Source organism: Manihot esculenta, chromosome 1 (genome assembly GCF_001659605.2).
Source record: "Manihot esculenta cultivar AM560-2 chromosome 1, M.esculenta_v8, whole genome shotgun sequence".
In the NCBI taxonomy this organism is placed as follows: Eukaryota; Viridiplantae; Streptophyta; class Magnoliopsida; order Malpighiales; family Euphorbiaceae; genus Manihot; species Manihot esculenta.
The window spans coordinates 12,177,416-12,189,451 of NC_035161.2; the positions used below are offsets into that span (position 1 = coordinate 12,177,416).

A 12,036-nucleotide genomic window follows, 5' to 3' on the forward strand; every position below is an offset into this window, starting at 1 on the left:
AATTAAACAGTGCCATCTCCATTACACACCTCAAGCAAGGTGAGTAGTTTAGATATGTTTTCAAACTCCACAATACATTTGCCAATGGCAATTTCAGTCAATTATTGTATTACTTGTTCTTAAATGTGTAAATTCATAACTGCTTCAAGCTTTTTAGCTTTGCTTTTTATCACTGGTCCACTAGAAAGTACCAATGGATCCTTACTCCTTTAATTTCCATGTAATAATGCTTGCTAGTTCGTATCACAAAGAGAATGATAATCCTTCATTTAACAACAGGAGGCGGCCACACATATAGATACTGGGATTTTAACATATTCTAAATGAAGGGATAAGAGAATGATTATAGAAGAATTGGGGGAGTGGAGACAACAAATGACTGAATCAGAAGAAGGAAATTTTTATCGAATATCAAATCTTAAAATAAACTAAACAGCAGCATATAGTTTATTTTGATTTTATGTGGTCCAAATTGTTTTCATCTAAAATTAAATCCGATCAAGTAAATTGAAATTTATAAAAATTTAAATCGAATTGAATTAATTTAATTTTAAAATTAAACTGAATTACTGAATTAAACTAACTCTATTGATTTTTAAACTAAATAATACTGAGCCCCGCTCCAAATTTTATTTGTACCACCTTATGCCAGCTATATGGTAACTATAGATGCACTTTCCTCTAGCTGGTAATATCAACTCGTTAAGCTAAGAGATCCCTTAGCTCTAACATAATAATATTACCACTTTTTCATGATATATGTTTCTTAAGATTTGCCCAACAAAACTAAATAGACTAATCAATACTTTTTTTTAGAAAAGATTATAATAATTTATTTAAAATATTCTTTAGATAATTGTTTTTTATATAATAATATTAAATGACTTAAAGTTAAATGAATAAGAAGGGAGAATTTAGAAAATCAAAGCAGTATAGTTAATATATATCAGGACATATATAAAAAATAAAAATTAATATTATCTTAAAATTTTTAAAATGACAAATAATTAAAAAAAAATCTTTAAGACAATTGATATTGTGGTATCGATGTACTAACGGGTATAAAATTTCTACAATTTTTTATTATATGATTTTTTAAAGGGAAAAAATTTAGTTTTCTAGACAATTTAATAGGAATGTTAACTATTAAAATTTCAATTTTGTAAAAACATTAACGAAACGACATTTTCGATTTTTATTATTTAAAAAAAAAAAAATCATGCAGGCTGCAACTGAGTAAATGACCGCAGCGAATAAAAGCCTCATAATAGCAATACAGACAAAACGTAAAACGAGCGCGGGAGCACAAAACTCATGGTGGCCCTACCAACTATCCAATTATGTAAGCACGCCGAAAAGAAAAAAAAAAAGAAGGGAAAATCTCGCGATTTCTCTCGCACGAAATAACATATAAAATCGCGAAACTTGGACTCTAATAACGCTGACGAAAATGAGCAACGAGAAGGTGAGTGGCAAGTGAAGTAATAAATCTAAAATCCATAGTTGAAGAGAAAGCTCCAAAGAAATGATTCAATTGAAGGAAGCTACAAATGCTGTCCGGTGGATTTGGGTCCTCTAATCCAAACAAAACGGCTTTCCGTTTAATTCTTTTTTCTTTTTAATAAAACACAATCAAATCCCTCACTCTCTCTCTCTCTCTCCTTCCTCCTCCTCCTTCTCATTAGAGACATTGCTTCTTCTTTTCTTGCGTTTCGTCTTAAGCTCTCCGTTTCAGAATCGAGCTTTTCATCTCTTAATTAGAGGTAATCCATATGATTATGAATCTGATTAGCTTTTCACTTCTCAATCTTTCGAGTTTGTTCTTTTTTCTTCGGATTTCATTTTTTATCTCATGTTGTTGGACGCTGAACTTGGCTTCAAGTTTGATTTCCTGTGAAGTTCTTGTTGATTGGATCGAGTTGTATTGTCTTTGGAAATTGAATCAATCCAGTTTGCATGCATGCGCGTTACGGTTTTCTACTTATCTTTGCTCCTTTTTCATCTTTTCCGCTGATGAGATGCGCTTTTTCTTTTTATTTTGTTTGAAATCAAAATATAGGTCTAGTTGAAGAACTCATGATCGTTTGATTATTTGCTTTCTTCTCTCTGGCTCTCTATATCTGCCTTTTGGTTAATCATCACTTTTATGTGTCTTTCTGCAGATTGGTTCAGTACTGGGATACTGCAGAACCTTAGCCAAGCTTGCTGAAGAAGACTAACAGGAAACCAAACAAAAAAAGGAGAAATTTCCTGGTAAATAAAATAATTTTTGCACCTGCAGTGAAAAAAATATAAATATTCAGAAAGGTTTTAAAACGGATTTTCCAGTCTTTTAAATTGTCATTTTAGCAATGGTTGATTATCCGGCGTCGATAGCTTCTGTGAGAGGCGGCAGTATGTGCTGACGCCAATCTCCACCGTTGGTTTATTCACGCGCGGTGGTCCCCGTTGCCTCCTGTCGTTGGCATTTCCGCTCGCAGTTTTTTTTTTAATATAATTTCTTTTCCTAACAAAAATAGGAATAGGGAAACAGCTCATTATTGTTCGATAGAAGCTGTCCTTTTCATTTTAAAAAAGAAAATCCCTAGTGCTGGTAATGTGGCACCAGATCTGGAGTTACGTGCTCTGGTTAAGCTTATGACTTAAAAAGGCAGTTTATTAATTTGGGAGGAATTTGTTTGACGAAACTATGTTCTGTCATCCTTCATCACTTGCTTGAAAAATTAATATTGAAAGAAAAAGAAAACAGACCCTTTCCTTTCTTTCTTTTTGAACATCAGAATTTAGAAGATCTAAATGCATACATTCTATTGGTCTATTAGACTAATGGCTTTATGGATGCATTTTACTTTTGAATCTTATTTTATAAAAAATCACGTTCTATTTTTGGACATACGAGGATTTGGCATCCTCTTGAATTATTACAAAATTATCTGTAAAAACACAATCAAGAAAAATAAAAGGTAGGATCAATTACAAGGCAAAAAAAAAAAAAAAAGGTAGGATTAACATAGAATTGAGCGAAGTTGAAATTGGGTGCTGGTTCCTCATGCTAAAAATGAAAACTTTAGGACATGTTTATTGACAGGAAAGTGGAGTAGTTTTCTAAAATAAAAAAGTTTTAGAAAACTGTAAGATGAAGTTTTAGAGTGTTTAGTTTAGCAGTTGGGTGCAGCTGATAGACATCCAAACAGCTAAACTAGTTGTTTGGTAATTTTTAAAAGAGCAAAGGATAGTTAATAGATAGTGCCTATTAGCTGCATTTCGGATTAACTCTAAAATTAGAATTGTTTTGAATTAGCTTATAATTGTTTTGATTTTATTTTTTATTTAGATTAAATTACCTTTTATAATTTATTAATTATAAGTTTTATAGCAATAAATTACTTAAAATTATAATACATAAAACATAAATTAAAAATTCTAAAATAAAAATAAACTAATTATAATATTCATTATTAAAAATTATATGTGCATAAAAAATAATAATATTTTAAAATTATATTTTTAATTATGATTTATTTTATATAATAAATTAATATTATTATAATTATTTTATTAATATAATATATTGATATATACACTTTATTAGTTCTTCTACACTCCAACAGTAATAGTTAAATATATTTTACTAAATATCTAAAATATATAAGATAGAATCAGTTATCAACTATATATTATAACCAGTTATATGCTATCAGCTATTAGCAACAGTTGCTATAAGTTATATTCAATGAATAAACCAAATAAGATCTTATATTTGTACTTGTCAATTTCCATAATAAAAATCGAAAAACAGCTTTAAATTGTCTAACACTATTCTCCTTTACCATAATGGTTATGCTATTTAACTTTTCCATTTTCATAACTAAAATTAAATAATTATAAAAAGATATTTATCTACAGTTATGAAATTAATTATATTCTTATACGGTAAAAATTTTTAATAGTAAAACAACTAAGTTTTTAGATATAATTTTAAATAATTTAATATGGAAAGTTATGATTTTTTTACTTAGAAAACATTTTTTATCATTGCAGGCGAAAACAAGTTTTTATATTTTTTTTCTTATTTTCTGTAAAAAGATAAAAACTATAATTTTTTTAAAAAATAGAAAATAGAAAAAGAAAAAAAAAACTGTTGTCCTAAACGTACCCTTATAGTTTCATGGCACATTTGGGATTCCACCATGTCACTTTTTCTAAAAGCTGTGAATCACTTTAACTGATTTTGTTTGTCCGTTGGTTGCAACCTCCAATGTAACAACGCTGTCTTTTGCCTAGAACAAGATTGTAGGCACTTCCATTTGGTTATGGAAGTAGTTGAACCTTTATCCATGCTTCATTAGTTGATAGATATTCAGTTGGTTACCTAGTTGTCAAAAACGTTAGCCATAACTTCCTCAATGATGGATACTGGAACATGAACCTTACCTATTTAATAGCATTACTGCATAAACATTATTTCAGCATTACAGCATACTTTTCATGAACTAGCCTCCATTTTGCTTGCATTTTATCCATCAGGTCTCTTCTTCAAGTTTTGCAATTTTACAACTCTTTATACTTGCATCAAATTTGATAAATTGGAAAAGATGATTTGCACTGAATTATGGAGTTCTGAGATATGAAAATTGTATTGACCATGCTTTGCAGATTTTAAAATTTGGTGCCAGGAGAACACCTTGACTGAATATTGTTGCAAAGGAAATTTATTGAAAATTCAAAGAGAAGATGACAAGGCAGCATTGGAGAGAGTCTATAAAATCATTCTTTGGCAATCACATTGATCCAGAGCAAGGTGAACAGCTAAAAGGAACTAAAACAGGTGATCCTCTATCAGTGACTTCAAGCACTTCTTTTTGATGTTATGACAGTGGCCTTGCTTTTCTTTCTAAATTCTGTGAAAATGGAACTATTAAGAATGGGAATCTGAAAATTTAATGAACAATGATTAGCTTAAGAGTTAAGATACTTTCCAAATTTTCATTTGTATCTTATGCTCTTGTTATCTTAAACCAGTTCTTCCTTAGTTTTGGTTACCATTCAAATATAGACTTCTTCTTGCGTTGAAAAGTGTAAATACATCTTCTGCTTTCTTGCAGAAATTGAGAACAAAGTAAAGAAGATCTTGAAGCTTCTCAAAGAGGAAGACCTTGAAGAAAAAGATGGGTTCTCAGGAGAAAACTCCAAGAAAGAACCTCTGGTTGAGCTAATTGAGGATTTCCACAACCAGTATCAATTGCTCTACAAACAATATGATCATCTGACTGGAGAGCTAAGAAAGAAATTTCATGGGAAACGAGCAGCAGATACCTCTTCTTCATCAAGCTCAGACTCAGAATCCGATCATTCTTCCAAGGGCAAAGGAAATAAAAATGGGAAACTCAAAAGTGAATATCAGAAGATAGCAGATGTCCTAAAGCAGGAACTTGAAACAACAAATCTAGAAGTTGCTGAACTGAAGAGTAAGTTGATAGCTACTAATGAAGAAAAGGAAGCTTTAAATTTGGAACATCAGACAGCTTTAAGCAAAATAAAAGAAACAGAGGAGATCATTAGAAAGTTGAAGTTTGAAGTTGAAAGATTAGATGTGGAAAAGGGAAAACTTTTAGTTGAGAATGGAGAGTTGAAGCAAAACCTGGATGCTTCTGGCAGTGTGGAAGCAGAACTGAACAAGAGATTGGAGGAGATGAGCAAAGATAAGGACAACTTGATTGTGGAAGGAGAGCAAACAGTAGAAGAGTTTAAAACCATTGCTAATCACCTGCAAGAAGAAAAGGTAGTTCTTGAGCAACAACTAGAAAGCTTTAGAGCAGAAGTTGCCAGTATGAAGCAGCAACTAGAATCTGCTGAGCTGCAAGTGTCAGATTTAAGCCAGAGATTGACACATACTGAGGAATCAAATAAATCTCTTGCCTCGTTAGTTTTGGAACAGCATTCAAGATTGGACGATATGACTCTAGAGAAAGAAAGCCTGACAGCACAAGTAAACACTCTTCTAGCAGACTTGGAACGTTTGCACACCCAAAATGTGGAGTTGGAAGATCAGATGGCAAGTAAAGCTGATGAAGCATCAATTCAAGTCAAGGGTCTGACAGATCAAGTTAATGAGTTACAACAGCAACAGGAGTCCATAGGCAATGAGAAAGCTGGACTGGAAGTGAAACTGGAGGAGAAAACTCGGGAAATCTCAGAATTCCTAGTTCTACTAGAAAATCTAAAAGAGGAAATAGCACAGAAGACTGAAGATTACCGGAAAATTCTTGAAGAGAGAGAAAGTTTGACAGGGCAAATGAAATATCTGGAATTGGAGGTGGAGAACTTACAAAACCATAAAGTTGATCTTGAAGAACAAATAAGAACTGAAATCAAGGAGAATGGACGGCTAGGAGAGGACATGCTAGGGTTACAAAATAAAATCTTTTATTTTGAAAAAACATTAAATGAGAGGGGGCTAGAGTTTTTTGCTCTCCAGGAGAGACATGAAAGAGGAGAGAATGAAGCTTCTGCTCAAATAATGGCCTTAACTACGCAGGCTAACAATATGAAATTGGAATTAAATTCCTTACAAGCTAAGAAAAACCAATTGCAGTCACAGCTTGAGAAAGAGAAGCAAGAATTCAGAGAAAGCCTGATAGGAATGGAAAAACAAAAGTCTGAGTTGATAAGCAAAATTGCAGATCAACAAAAGATGCTGATAGAACAGGAGGAGGCATATAGGAAGCTGAGCGAAGAATACAAGCAGGTAGAAAGTTGGTTCCAGGAGAGCAAGGAAAATCACAAAGTTGTCGAAAAGAAAGTAGAAGAAATGGCAGCACAATTTCAGAAGAATGCGGGATCCAAAGATCAAATAATAGCTGAATTGGAAGAAACAGTTGAGGACCTGAAAAGAGATCTCGAAGTAAAGGGAGATGAACTCAATACTTTGGTTGATTATGTCCGAAATATTGAAGTTAAGCTCCGGTTGTTAAACCAGAAGCTCCGGGTCACTGAACAGTTACTAACCGAGAAGGAAGAGAGCTTTAGGAAAGCAGAAGCAAATTTCCAGCAAGAGCTGAAAGTGTTGGAGGAAAGGATTGCTACAAAGTCGAGGATAATAGCTACTACCAAGGAAGCTTGCCAGAGGATGGTCACAGATGCCTCAGAGAAAGTGAAAAGTACTTTGATAGGGGTAGAAGCCTTGTCCCTAAAATTTGAAGATGACTGCAAAAGCTATGAACATCGGATAATGGAAATGTCAAATGAGCTTCAGATTGCAAAGAATAAGGTAATTGAGATGAAGAATGAGAAGGAACAACTTGGAAAAGAAGTAGGTGATCTAGTAGTACAACTGCAAGTTACAAAAGAACGAGAATTGACATCGAGAGCGAAGATTGAACAACTAGAGGCTAAGATAAGAAAGGATGAAGGTGAGAAGGAGAACTTAACTAAAGCTGTCAGCCAATTGGAAATAATAATGAAAGAGAAGGACAAAGGTCTACTAGACCTGGGGGAAGAAAAGAGGGAGGCAATAAGGCAGCTGTGTCTGTGGATTGATTATCACAGAAGCCACTATGATTATCTCAGAGAAATTCTGTCGAAGATGCCTGTGAGAGGCCACAGGGCAGCATAGAAGTCAGTATTTCTTACCCAAGCAGATCGGTTTTGGTTATTTGTGGCTATATAACGTTCATTGTTTCATTTATCTTTTCCAAGGAAAAGGGCATTGTCAATATCAACATTCTTAGGTGATGGTTGAATATTACTGCTAGCTATAATATATAGTAAAGCTTGTTTGTATTTGTTCATGAAATACCAGGTTGTAAAGAATCCATGGTCAAGCTCTGGTTTGTGCTTGAAAATATACAATTCTTCTCATGATTATATACTGCCTTCTCTTTTCATGCGTTCTAAGGGTGACAACTTTTCGTAAAATATATTTTTTTATGGATTATTTAATTTCAATTTGGTAGCTAAATATCAATTAATTATGGTCATGGTCACAGTCAAACAGAAACTGAGGAAAAGCGTTCATTTCTTTCAGACATTTTTTGATGAGAGTGTAAAACCTTTAGAAAAATTAATCAGTAATATTAAATAATTTTTAAGAAAATAACTTAACTTCTACGAAATAAGATCTATATTTTAAAATTTTAATTAAAATCGCAAGATTTTTTTATACAGGATTTTTGAAGTCCATTTTTTATGTTGCCTTCGAGTTCCTAAACCCCAATTCCTGCACGGGAAGAAACTATTCAAATCAAATTGTTATTTCACATCAACAAATGCACATTATTCATAAAACCAGCAATGCAGAAATAGATCATTCCATAAGGAGAGAAAATAGACAAACGTATACTGATTTAGAAAACCAAATATTCAAAAAAATTTTAATTTCTATTTGATAAACTAGTCATAATCACAGAGAAAGAGTCACTTTTAAATCTCTAAAAACCTATTGGAATGCACACAGTGCAGCACTTCCACGCAAGTACTTATTGCCATGATACTATGGGAATAGGAAATCTAAAAACTAATAAGGGTTTAGATATTGATAAATCAGAGTAGAAGGGAAAGAGGAATATTAACATATTGACTCGTGGTTGTCGAAACCGGTCAAAAATAACTTTTCTGGTTATCAACAATTTACAACTGCAGATAGTGGTGAAAGGATTGAATCCACAGGGAATTGAGAACTTACCTATTTTCCTTATCAAAACCAATAAAATAAACTGAAACAAAAATAAACTGAAACAAAAATAAACCGAAACAAAAATAAACCGAAAAAGAAGAAAACTAAAAACGAGATAATCTGAAACGAGATAAAACTGAAACGAGATAAAACTGAAAGAAAAATAAACGGAAAGCAAAATAAACTGAAACAAGATAAAACTGAAAACGAGATAAACTGAAAGCGGAATAAAAATAAATTGCAGTAAAAGTAAAATGGGGGGTTTGAGATTGATTTGATTAACAAACTACTGAAAGCAATTAAAATAAGCGAATAATAAAATAAAAGAGAAATAAATAATAAGAAAGCTCTAGTTGAAGAGTTGGATCCACTTCAGTTGTTGGGATTGATTATTGACACTTAGTTTCTTTTGATTGATTCAATAGATTAGTTATGGAAATAGAAGACGCTTCTTACCACCATGCCTCTCCTTATGATTAAATCAATCCTAACTACTCAAACGCATGAGATGTTGCTAGATCATACAATTTTCTTGGTTTTTACACCAAGTATTCTTATGTTCGAATAATCCAAGCAATTACAGACTTAAATCACCCAAACTAACATATTATTACCTTGTAATCAAGAATCAATTGACCATATTGATCAAAACAACAAAGCAACAATGGAATTAAGCATGAGATTGTATGAATATTGAATAACAAAAGATAAACAATGTTTGATCAAGTCTCCCAATCCATAAAACAACTAAAGCATCACCTAATCTTCAACTAGAATAAAAGGTTTCAGTCTCTCATGGCTAAAACAAAAATAAAAAAATAAAAAAAAGAAGAAAGGTAGAAGAAGAGATGTGAATCCCGTAGGTGTCTCCAAGGTGGTGTGTAAAGGTTGTGTGGAGGCTCCTTATGTGTCTTTTTATAGTTGAAAGTACTGCCCTAAGTCATACTTGCTTCCTAATTAGTGAAGAGGCTGCCCAAAGTGCTGAAAAGGAAAGAATCGCGTTGCAAATTCTCCAGAAGGAAGGAGGCGCGCAGATTAGGCTTTAAAAGAGGAAGGGTGCGCGCGGATTGCAGAAGAGGAAGTGGAGCGCAGTCATTGAATACAGAAGGGAAAGTGAATCTGTTCAGTCTTTCCTTTTTAGATGGAACCTTCGTTTGAATTTTAAATGTTGAACGCAGAAGAGGAAAGTGCGTCTTTATGAGATCTTGCTGCCTAAATAGGAAGATATGACTGCTGCAGTGTGTGCACATCTTTGAATAAGGAAAGAAAGATCTGCGATTTGAATTTCAAATAATCTTCTGACTGAACTTTCTTTATTTGCTTTTGCTTCTGCACTTCCCTTATTTGAGGACTTTCCTTTTCTGAAAACTTTTCTTATTTGACATTTTCCATAATTGGCTTCACCTTCTGAATAAGGAAAGAAGAATATGCAATTTGAATTTCAAAGAATCTGTTGATTACGCTTTCCTTTTCTGGCACTTTTCTTATAAGAAAGCTTTCCTTATTTAGTACTTTCCATATTTAAAAACTTTCCTTTTTGGGCACTTTCCATATTTGAAAACTTTCCTTTTTTGGCACTTTCCATATTTGGCACTTTTTGGTAGTTTTAAGAGCATTTTCTCCATATTGTCTCTTTACACCTAATATCTGCAAAACATGATTAAAACCACAAAATTAGGTAGAAAAGGTGTAAATAAACATCAATAAGATCATGATAATATGGACTAAAATATGCTCTATCAAATATCCCCACACCTTGCCTTTTGCTTGTCCTTAAGCAAATAAACATAGTCAAATAAGCTTTCTTTGCTCTAGATCCTTATTTCCACTTAAACTCTTACTCTAGACACCTATTTTGAATCATTGCAGTGAAGAATATATGCATGAAGATTACTCACCTTCTTTCCTTGTTTCCCTTTGCTTACCATGGCTAGGATTTGTTTTACTCAAGAGAGATCATACATGCAGATATTATTTGTTCAGATAAGACTTTTTCTAGCTTTCAGAGTGACTTGCCCTTACCTTGAAGTACTTTATTCAGCTTTTTACACTTTTAATTTTACTTGAACAAGTCACCAACCTTTTGACGTGAAGGTACATATTTGTGATACCCACCCCCAGTTACTCAGTTGGTCACCTGTCCAAGTGGCTATTAGCTCTGTTCATAGTCTTTTGACCATTGGAACAGTTTTCAATTTGTGCTTTTGAAGTCTAAGCCTTTGTGAATTTCTTTCTCTCAATGATTTGGGCAAATCAACACCAATTGCTAAATCAAGTCCTGTTAAGTTCATTCACACAATTTTCAATTTATTCTCTCTAATGAGTGTCATCAATATATTTTTCACCATGGAAAACTCAAAGATTCAATTCAAAAGGCAATACTCAAACATGAATATAACTCACTGCAATTGATTCAACATAAGTTTAAAGAGTCATCACATCAATGGGGTCATGGAAAGAAAAGCTCATCAACATAGTCTATCAGTTTGAGTGAAGCAAATCAGAATACAAAAAAGAAGAAGACTGTGGTTGTGTGTGTTATTGAAAACAAAACGAAAAATTGAAAAAAAATCACATTGAAAATGAAAATAAAAATTTAAACTGAAAATCAAAGCAAAAATTAAAAATTCAGAAATATGCACCCCCACACCTAAATCATGCATTGTCCTCAATGTATAGAAAATATTAAAATGCAAAAGAAACTGAGTACTCCCCTGGGTGTGGTGTGCATGATGCGATCCACTTGATCAAGGCTCAAGTAATTGGGGAAGGAAAAAGAGTCCCAACTGAATTGAGTAGAAAGTGTAGCACTCCTTTTGATTTGGTCATAACCCATCCTCTTTCTTTCATGTACTCATGAAGTAACATGATCAGCTTTTCCTCTTTCAGATGAGGTGTGCCTCTAGCCCTTATGTTTGCATTTTTGAGCACTTCCAACTTCAATTGATATTTCTCCATAGGTGGCTGCAATTTGGCATTAAGTTTATGCAAAATAAATTCTACCTTATCCGGAGGTTTGGGAAGACATTGATCTGCATGGTCCTTTGGTTTAGGTGCTTGGAATACCATTTGTTCCTTGTGAGCATGGACTGTTTGCGTTGGAAGGCTGAAAGGAGTTTCAGGCGATGGAAGCTATGGTGAGAGGTTCGGCGGCTGAAAGGTGGTAGTGTTCGGCGGCTGAAAGGTGGTAGTTTCAGTCTGCGCAAGGCTGATCTGAAGAGGTGCGATTGGCTCTCCTTTGTTCTGCTCATGTTTGTAGTTCACCTGTTGGATGTAACAGTCAGTTTCTTTCAGTTCTGGCTCTTTCTGGCTCTCTTCCCTACAAAGATTATTGTTCAGAATATCATCTTGATTCATATAAA

The 12,036-nt window shown here is 33.3% G+C and overlaps 1 protein-coding gene across 1 annotated transcript; it reads left to right on the forward strand.

Moving 5' to 3' along the window:
• The first annotated feature begins 1,570 nt into the window (after positions 1 to 1,570).
• Positions 1,571 to 7,866, forward strand: LOC110625983 (COP1-interactive protein 1). Its single transcript, XM_021771699.2, has 4 exons — positions 1,571 to 1,763; positions 2,163 to 2,253; positions 4,657 to 4,828; positions 5,106 to 7,866. The coding sequence occupies exons 3-4, from the start codon at positions 4,735 to 4,737 to the stop codon at positions 7,613 to 7,615; spliced, it is 2,604 nt and encodes an 867-aa protein (XP_021627391.1). The 5' UTR covers positions 1,571 to 1,763; positions 2,163 to 2,253; positions 4,657 to 4,734; the 3' UTR covers positions 7,616 to 7,866.
• The last annotated feature ends 4,170 nt before the right edge of the window (positions 7,867 to 12,036 follow it).